This window comes from Arachis hypogaea, chromosome 14, assembly GCF_003086295.3.
Source record: "Arachis hypogaea cultivar Tifrunner chromosome 14, arahy.Tifrunner.gnm2.J5K5, whole genome shotgun sequence".
In the NCBI taxonomy this organism is placed as follows: Eukaryota; Viridiplantae; Streptophyta; class Magnoliopsida; order Fabales; family Fabaceae; genus Arachis; species Arachis hypogaea.
Genome location: NC_092049.1, coordinates 100,531,044 through 100,540,905, shown reverse-complemented (window position 1 = coordinate 100,540,905; position 9,862 = coordinate 100,531,044). Strand labels below are relative to the sequence as shown.

At 34.7% G+C, this 9,862-nt stretch overlaps 2 protein-coding genes across 2 annotated transcripts; both read left to right on the top strand.

Moving 5' to 3' along the window:
• Positions 1 to 464: 464 nt before the first annotated feature.
• Positions 465 to 1,371, top strand: LOC112740469 (uncharacterized). The gene is made up of 4 exons (XM_025789162.2): positions 465 to 479; positions 584 to 902; positions 986 to 1,100; positions 1,186 to 1,371. Exons 2-4 carry the CDS (start codon positions 621 to 623, stop codon positions 1,359 to 1,361), a joined length of 573 nt encoding a protein of 190 aa, XP_025644947.1. The 5' UTR covers positions 465 to 479; positions 584 to 620; the 3' UTR covers positions 1,362 to 1,371.
• A 2,580-nt stretch (positions 1,372 to 3,951) lies between these two features.
• On the top strand, positions 3,952 to 4,842 carry LOC112742810 (uncharacterized). The gene has a single exon (XM_025792047.1). The coding sequence runs from the start codon at positions 3,952 to 3,954 to the stop codon at positions 4,840 to 4,842; it is 891 nt and encodes a 296-aa protein (XP_025647832.1).
• The last annotated feature ends 5,020 nt before the right edge of the window (positions 4,843 to 9,862 follow it).

The window sequence follows — 9,862 nt, the reverse complement described above, 5'->3', positions numbered from 1 at the left end:
TTCCAATAGCACATAAAGTAAATGCTGCCAACATTAACTCAGATATGTCCTTAAATGTATTAACATTCTTATTCTTATAAGGGGTAAGTTTAAGACATAGAAGCTAATGAATAAATGCTTGGAAACATTAATTTCAGATGTGAAGGGAGGATGTCTTCAAGGAGGAAACCTTAGTAGGTCACCAGCAGCACCTAAATTCAAAGGAGTACAAGTTTTCACATACAAGGAGATAGAAGTGGCCACAAATGGATTCAGTGAAGCAAATGTCATTGGTAATGGAGGGTTTGGTTTGATGTACAGATGAGTCCTAAGTGATGGTACTTTGGCAGCAATCAAGTTGCTACGCAGAGAATGTAAGCAAGGGGAGCGTGCCTCCAGAGTAGAGGTGAGTTGAGTGTGTTAGCTTCATTTAATGATATAATATATCTCTTTTGTTTTTGGTTAACAATGCAATGATTTAATCTTGGGCATGCACAGACGTAAGTCTTTTCTTGAAAGATGTTGCTAATTCGCTGCTGCTCTGCTGATTAGTTCCTTTTTCACTTACTTTTACTCAAACTTATCTTCCATATTGATTGCACAGCACAGAAACAAGACTGAAGATAGGTGCTGGAGTGAAAATGGGATGGGATAAGAGGCTTAGAAAAAAGATGTTGCAGGAGGCATGTTGTTTTGAGTGGCAGAATTTAATTGCGGAAGCATCAAGGAAAGGATATGCCAAGCAGGAAGAGCTGCAGTGGAATTCCTATGGAATCTTGGATAAACAGCTGAAGCAAGAGTGGTCAGAGTGTGTTGAACAAAGGAAACAAATGGTGAGGCCACCAGGTAGCAAACGAGCGCCCAAGTCTCCTGAGCAAAGAAGGAAAACCGCAGAAGCTATTGCTGCAAAATGGGCTGATCCAGTAAGTGTTTGTATATATTAATAATACCTGCAATTCTGATTCTACTTTTATGGGTTCTAAAAGAACTAGGCATAATGCAGTAGATGATTCAGTATAGAAGAGGAAATTCCAAAAGCAGAGTGAAGAAGAATCCTCCAACGAAATTGATATCAGAAAATGCAGCTTCTGGATACACCACTAAGCTACAATCTGATGCAAGTAACTTTCTTTCTTTCTCCCCTTTAAAATGCTCAAATGATATAAACTAAGACTTGATGATAACCATTTTGCATTGTAATCAAAGGGTATGTATCTCAAACAATGAAGTTCGGATCTGTTGGTCTGCCACCTTATCGAGCTTACTCACTGGAAGAGATTGAGGTAGCTACAAACAATTTTGACTCAGCTCGTTTCATGGGTGAAGGTTCTCAAGGACAGGTATATATACCAATTCTATTTCACTCCATCTTGTTTTCTTAGTTGTATGAAAGCTTCTGTTTGATGAATATTCTGACACATTGCTTAAGTGTCAATCAATCCAAATTGGTTGATGCACGTGTACTTTGATTCAAAGAAAAATTGAAATCGTAATCCTTCCCTTTCTTTTTCTTTCGTTTCATCTGTTATTGTTGTTGTTGTTTTCTGAAGTGATTTTGAATTTTTGATATCTTGTTGGTTCCGAAGAAAACCGTGGTTATTTTGAGGAGTATTTTTTACTTTGAATATTTAATTAAGTAGATGACAATTTTATTCTATTCTTCAACCTTGTTGTTATAGGATGACAATTTTGAGTTGTTGGCTACTCAATCTCGATTAAGTAGATGCTTTTGGAAAATTTTAGTGTTTAAGATCTCATTTTGAATTGGTGTAGATTCTACAAAGGATGGACTATTTGAAGTCTGAAGATGAATTTGTGATCCAAACAAGGTGCCCAATGGTGATGAGACATTTCAGGGATGATCTAAGACTGGTTTAGCACCATTAGAGAGAATAATGAGAGAAGAATTTGGTGAATAAGAGCTAGCAATGACCTTGTCAGAATATTTAGCACTAAAACATGTCTTGAAAGGGAAGTTAGTCTCATCAAATTAAAGAAAATATGTGTGCTGAGTATTATTTTTCTAGCTGTAGTTAAACACTTGTATCCCTTGTGTTGAGGGCCATAGGCCATAGCCAAGAAATACACAAGATTCACCCCTATCATCTATCTTATATGAATTATATTGTCTAGTATAAGGGAAGCAAAGGCAACCAAAAGTCTTATTTAATTACTTTACTTTGAATATTTTGTATTATTAGTGGATTGCAATTTAAATGAATATAAGTCTAAGTTTAGTTATTTATCTTATCTTGAGTATTTATGTTAGAGGATTATTTATTATTTTGATAATTTTGTAACTCATTATCTAATATTTAGTATAAATTTTATTTTTATATTTAAAATTTTATTTGTCTTGTTATCTAATATTCTGTATAAATTTTATTTATATATTTAAAAATTTATTTGTATTAATTGTTTATTATTTTTCAAATAAAAAAATAATTAAAAATATAACTATTAAAATCGACGGAAAATTTGTCGCTTTTTTAAAGTATCTAAATTAATAAATCGACGGCAACCGTGTCGATTTTATTGAATCAAGTATCGACGGCAACGTTGTCAATTTTATTAAGCATATTATAGACGAAATTGTTGTCGATTTTAATTGAATCAAATATCGACGGAAGTGACGTCGATTTTATATAATAATATCGACGGCAACATTGTCGATTTTAGTAAGAATGTAGAATTTTCAAACTCATATTATAGACAAAAACGCTGTCGATTTTATTACATTATTATCGACGGTAAGGCAAGCCGTCGATTTTATTAGAATTTTGAAAAATCGACAAGCTTAATAGCGACCACCTCCACCGTCCATTTTGCCGTCGAAATTTAATATTATCGACGGCTTTGCCGTCGATTTTAACGATGTTTCTTGTAGTGAATAATCTTACTATTACACATTTTTTGTGTTCTCTTTCCTCACATGTATTTGGCAAGGTATTAGTTAAAAAATGTAGTTGATTATTTAACATCTTTGGGTTGTATATATGAATGACCATGTTATATATAAGCTCAGCAATTTTAGTAACCAATAACATGTTCAGACCGTCGTAAGCGTGTGGACTATCCTGTAGGAAGGTTGGTGATACCAAGAAGACTTGTCCTTAACGTGGCGACGCATTTGGATCGGATTCGAAGAGTAATGCTTAGAGTCGTTATGTTGTTGTTACTTTTATATGTACTTCTTGTTTTCTAATTAGAATTATTATTGGCGATTTCTAATTAGAATTACTGTTATGTGTACTTCGTGTTTTATCAAATGACTAGTCACGAATATTTAACATGGACCACATAAGTGACATAACTAAATACGTAAAAGTAATTGTAAAGCACAAAATACTTAAGATTACTGAAAAGCCCAAAACATGAAAATAAATGAAAAAACACAAAATACATCAACCACTGATAATAAGCAAAACATCTATTGCATGCACCTTATCAGGTGGTTCCCCCTAGGTGCCCCAGGAATTTTGTGCTTCCAATACCCATACCAAATGGCAAGAGACATGAGGAATCAACAATCTCTTCCTCTACTATCGTTTGACATAAGAAAGTCTATGTCAAGAGCCCTGTGAAGCCGATATCACACCTCATTAAATTGTGGTATATGTTCGGGCATAAATTTTCACAATATCCTTGTTGAGGATAGTGATGTAATTAGTGCTAAAAGAGTAGTAACTGAGAAACATCATGTTAAAAATAAATTTGATTGTTAGAATTTAAAAATGAATAGAAATCACAGTTTGAATAAATTGTCTATATTTAATTTTAATTTAAACTATTTATTTATTAGGATGTATTAAGTTTAGACGTCAAAGAAATGTATAAATACATATGTAATTATTTCATAAATAACAACACACAAATACATTCAATACATTCCTCTTCATTTTATATTCTTCGTGAGTGTGTGTACTTTGTTCTTTTATTTTCCAACAAAGTGGTATCAGAGCCACTTATAAAATGTCTTCGTCAAAAGGAACTACTTTATCTTTTCAGTATCCACAATTATCTAAGCTCAACTATGACAATTGGGCAGCCCGAATGAAAGCAATTCTCGGTGCTCAAGGAGTGTGGGAGATGGTTGAGAAAGGCTATGTAGAACCAGAGAATGTAGACAAGTTAACAGAAGCTCAGAAGGAAGAATTAGAAAATAAAAGAAAGAAAGATCAATGTGCACTTACTATCATTCATCAAGGCTTGGATGGTGATATGTTTGAGAAGATTGTTGATAAAACCAATGCAAAGAAAGCTTGGGATACTCTTCAAAATTCCGTCATAGGAGTTGAAAAGGTGAAGAAGGTTCGTCTTCAAACTCTAAGAGTTGAGTTTGAGTCTCTAATGATGAAAGAGACTGAATCCATTTCGGATTATTTCACCAAAGTTTTGACGGTAGGACACCAAATGAAAAGGTTTGGAGAAAAATTAGAAGATGTTCGTGTTGTTGAGAAAATCGTTCGTTTTCTCAACTCAAAATTTTACCATGTGGTGGTAGCCATTGAGGAGTCCAAAGATTTGGATACGATGTCTATTGATCAGTTGAATGGTTCCTTACGAGCCCATGAAGAAAGAATGGATAAAGGCAAGCAAGAACGTGTGGAGCATGTCTTGCAGGCAAAACTTTCGTGGAATGCTAGAGGAGAAACCAACGAAAGTGAAAGACAAGGACGAGGTCGAGGCCATGGACGAGGACGAGGACGTGGTTATGGAAGAGGAAGAGATGAGAAAAATTATTCTCAAGAGAAAAGAAATCAAAATTTTTCTCGAGGTCGTGGAAGAGGAAGAACAGTTGACAAAAGACACATTGAATGCTATTCATGTGGAAAGAATGGACATTATTTTTGGGAGTGTTAGACATCCAAAGAAGAAGAAAATAAACTTGTTGCGCACAGTGAAGATGTTGAAGAACCAACATTATTCCTTACGCTCAAGGAAGATCAAAATTCTGAAGATAGTATGTGGTATCTTGACAATGGAGCTAGCAACCATATGACAGGTGATAGGAGTAAATTTGTAGCACTTGACACCAACGTAAAAGGACACGTGCGTTTTGGTGATGAATCAAAAGTAGAGATCAATGGCAAAGGGACGATTCTATTCGAGCTGAAGAATGGAAGTCATAAGATTCTTACCAATGTTTATTACATTCCAAAGATGAAGAATAATATCTTGAGTATTGGGCAACTTATGGAGAATGGTTGCAAGATAGTCATGGAAGATCGCTATCTTTGGCTTAGAGATAAAAATGGAGATCTTATTGCTAAGGTTTCTATGACAAGAAATCGTATGTTCTTGTTAAACATGAGAACTGGTGGAGCTATATGTTTGAAGTCATGTATTGAAGATCCACCATGGATTTGGCATATGAGATATGGACATTTAAATTATGGTGAGCTCAAAGAATTGGGAACAAAAAAGATGGTAAAAGGAATTCCAACAATTGATCATCCTTATCAGTTATGTGAAGCTTGCTTACTTGGAAAACATTCAAGAAAGAGTTTTCCAAAGCAGTCCAAATCAAGAGCTACCAAGCTGCTTCAGCTTATCCACGCGGATATTTGTGGACCTATCAAGCCTTTGTCACTTGGTAAGAGCGCCTATTTTTTGCTTTTCATTGATGATTATTCAAGAAAAACATGGGTTTATTTCTTGAAGCAAAAGAGCGAAGCATTTGAATCATTCAAGAAGTTTAAACCCTCGTTGAAAAAGAAGGTGGCTATGAGATAAAAGCTCTCAGAACTGACAGAGGTGGAGAATTCACTTCAAATGAATTCAAGATGTTTTGTGAAAATCATAGTATTCGACGTCCCCTAACTGTTCCTAGATCGTCTCAACAAAATGGGGTTGCTGAAAGAAAGAATAGGACAATTCTAAATAATGCAAGAACGATGTTAAAAAGTAAGTCATTACCAAAAGAGTTATGGGGAGAAGCAGTTGCATGTGCAGTTTATCTCTCAAACCGCTCACCTACCAAGAGTTTGAGAGATATAACACCTCAAGAAGCATGGAGTGGTTTGAAGCCTAATGTATCACATTTAAGGGTATTTGGATCTATTGCATATTTCCAAATTCCTGAGCAAGAAAGATCGAAGCTTGATGATAGGAGCCAAAAGTTTGTATTTATTGGTTATGAAGTGAATGCTAAAGGCTACAAATTTTTCAATCCCATCAATAATAAAGTAATAATAAGTAGAGATGTTGAGTTTGAAGAAAATACAAAGTGGGACTGGAGTACACAAAATGAAGTCACTTATGATTTTTTGCCTTACTTTGAGGAAAAGAAGCCCCGATGCAAGAAGTGCAAGGCAAAATCGATCCTTCAACACCAGCATTAACCCTACTAGCATCATCATCGTGTTCTCCATCCTCTAGTTCAAGCGAAGGCGCTCATAGATATCAAAGTCTCCCTGATCTCTATAAGCAAACAGAAAAGCTAGATGATGAAAATTTATTGTGTTTACTCTCCAATGATGAGTCTTTAAGTTTTAAAGAAACTGTCAAAGATGAGAAATGGATACAAGCTATGGAAGAAGAAATTCAAGCAATTGAGAAGAACAACACTTGAAAACTTTCATCACTTCCAAATGATCATCAGGCTATTGGAGTCAAATGGGTATACAGAGTTAAGAAAAACTCTAAAGGTGATGTAAAAAGGTATAAGGCAAGACTCGTTGTAAAAGGGTATAAGCAGAAGCAAGGAATAGATTATGATCAGGTGTTTGCTCCAGTTACTCGCTTGGAGACGATAAGGTTATTGTTGTCACTTGTAGCACAGAACAACTGAAAAATCCACCAAATAGATGTAAAGTCTACTTTTTTTGAACGGTAATCTTTTGGAAGAAGTTTATATTGAACAACCTTTGGGTTTTGTTGTTGAGGGTTGTGAAGATAAAGTTTTAAGGCTTAAAAAGGCCTTATATGGACTGAAGCAAGCTCCAAGAGCTTGGAATGATCGTCTTGATATGTATTTTCAAGATAATGGTTTCACTAGGTGCATTCATGAATATGCACTCTATGTGAAAGAGGAAAGAGGAAATTTATTATTTGTTTGTGTCTATGTGGATGACCTTATATTCATAGGAAATAATCAAATAATGTTTGAAGAATTTAAGAAGGTAATGGCTCAAGAATTTGAGATGAGTGATATGGGACTAATGTCTTATTATCTGGGAATTGAAGTGAAACAAATAGAGGATGGAGTTTTCATCTCACAACAGGCTTATGCAAGAGAGCTATTGAAGAAACTTAATATGCTAGATTGCAATCCTTCCAATACACCTATGGAGTATGGAGTCAAACTTTTCAAAGAGGAAGATGGTGTAAGAAAAGTTGATCAAACATTATTCAGAAGTCTCGTGGGGAGTTTATGGTATTTGACCTGTACCAGACCTGACATTTTATTTTCAGTTGGGTTAGTTAGTCGTTACATGGAGAATCCAACAGAAATCCATATGAAGGCAGCCAAGAGAATTCTTCGCTATCTTAAAGGCACTCTTGAGTATGGCATGTTTTATTCAGCTTCAGATAAATTCAAATTAATGGGCTATTGTGATAGTGATTATGCTGGAGTTATTGACGACAGGAAGAGTACTACTGGCTTTGTTTTATTTTTAGAAAATAATACAATTTTTTGGTGTTCAAAGAAACAACCTATAGTCACTCTTTCAACTTGTGAAGATGAATATGTTGCTGCCACTGCCTATGCATGTCATGTAATTTGGCTGAAGATACTACTGAAAGAATTCATTTTGAGCAAGCTGAATCCACCAAGACCATTATGGACAATAAATCAGCGATTGCCCTAGTAAAGAATCCAGTGTTTCACGACAGAAGCAAGCACATAGAAACAAAGTATCATTTCATTCGACAATGTATTGAGAACATGCATGTGGAGGTTGAGTATGTGAAATCATTTTATCAAGTTGCTGACATTTTCACAAAACCTCTGAAATATGATGCTTTTCAAAAGTTAAGGATTATGATTGGAGTTGGAAAATTATCAAGTTTAAGGGAGAATGTTAAAAATAAACTTGATGGTTAGAATTTAAGAATGAATAGAAACTACAGTTTGAATAAATTGTCTATATTTAGTTTTAATTTAAACTATTTATTTATTAGGATGTATTAAGTTTAGATATAAAAAAAAGTATAAATACATATGTAATATTTCATAAATAACAACACATAAATATATTCAATACATTTCTCTTCATTTTATATTCTTCGTAAGTGTGTGTGCCTTGTTCTTTTATTTTCCAACACATCGATCATTAGGTAGTAGTAACGAGTGGAGATTAGTTTATTAGTTTTTTGTTATGGTTCAATACTATATATATAAGGCAACCTTGCCTTGTTTCTAAGTTTTGAGAAGTCAACGTATTCTTTCAGTTTTAATTTTGTAAATCATTCATTCTTTTTTTCTTGCTGTTCTCTACTTTCTGTAGCTAGCTTCATAGAATCTTGACATGGTATCAAGAGTTTTAGGTATATAATCCATGGTCGACTCATCCACTTTTGCTACATCCACCATCAACAAATACTGCAGCATAGTCTTCTTCCCCCAACTCAAAACTTTAGGTGATGTTAATTATTTCTTAAGTGTAGAAATTCAGAAAACTATTACTGGTCAACTACACTTATCTCAAACCAAATACATTAGTTATCTTTTATCAAAATTAGGAATGGGGGAGGCAAGTGCTATGCCAACCCCAATGATCTCTTCTTTACTATTGACATTTGCAGGATCGGAAGATTTTAAAGACTCGAAGTTCTACAGATCGATTGTTGAGAGCCTTCATTATGTGACTATTTCAAGACCTGATCTGTCCTTTACTGTTAGCAAAGTCAGTCAGTATATAAGCCACTTGTGTCCCACTGGAAGGCAGTAAAGAAGTTGCTTCGTTATCTATAAGGGACGAAGGAGATGGGATTAATTTTTCATAAAAGCTCAGACTTGTGTTTATATGGATTTTCTGATGCTGACTTGGCGTCAGACTTAGAAGATTGTAGGACAATGTCTAGATTTTGTGTTTTTCTTGGTCCTAACTTGGTGTTAGGGTCTTGCAGGAAGTAACTCACCATCAGCAAGTCTTCCACGGAAGCTGAATTCAGGAGCCTAGCCTCATGCCAAGCAGAGATGATATGGGTCAGGAACCTCTTAGAAGAATTACAAGTGAATCTTCAAACAGTGCGATTATTTTTTGTGATAACATGAGCACAGTGATGCTCACTGCGAATCCTGTCCTCCATGACAAGAACAATCACTTTCAACTTGACATACAATTCGTTCGTGAATCAGTCAATGGCAATAGGCTGCATGAAGTTCATATTATGGGGATAGAACAACTGGCTGACATTATTCTGACTAAATCGCTTTCGTCCTCCACATTTGAAAGGCTTCGACACAAACTTAGTGCTAAGTTTAAATGGGGGTGTTGAGGATATTAACGTTATTAGTGCTAAAAGAGTAATTGAGAAACATAATTAGTAAGTAGTAACGAGTGGAGATTAGTTTGTTAGTTTTCTGTTATGATTCAGTACTATATAAGGTAAACTTGCTTTGTTTCTAAGTTTTGAGAAGTCAATGTATTCTTTCAATTTTTGTTTTGTGAATCGTTCATTCTTCTTTTCTTGCTATTCTCTACTTTTTGGTAGCTAGCTTCATAGAATCTTGGCAATCCTCGCTAAAAATAAAAAAAAATGAATAATAATATACTTGTTGATATATGTCAGGAGAAAGTTTAGCAAATAATAACTCATGAAAACAAATCCATGATGGCTTTTTGCCATACAACAACTATTGAAAGGCTGAAATGCAATCACCCACAGCCTTAGTCATACCAGTTACCATATATTAGAAGACTAAACTAATATG

Bases quoted from the DNA above. Each gene is read 5' to 3' on its own strand.
- LOC112740469 (XM_025789162.2), top strand. From the start codon at position 621: ATGGGATGGGATAAGAGGCTTAGAAAAAAGATGTTGCAGGAGGCATGT. The intron at 903-985 runs GTAAGTGTTTGT...ATAATGCAGTAG, and splicing joins CTGCAAAATGGGCTGATCCA to ATGATTCAGTATAGAAGAGG. The intron at 1,101-1,185 runs GTAACTTTCTTT...TTGTAATCAAAG, and splicing joins TAAGCTACAATCTGATGCAA to GGTATGTATCTCAAACAATG.
- LOC112742810 (XM_025792047.1), top strand. From the start codon at position 3,952: ATGTCTTCGTCAAAAGGAACTACTTTATCTTTTCAGTATCCACAATTA.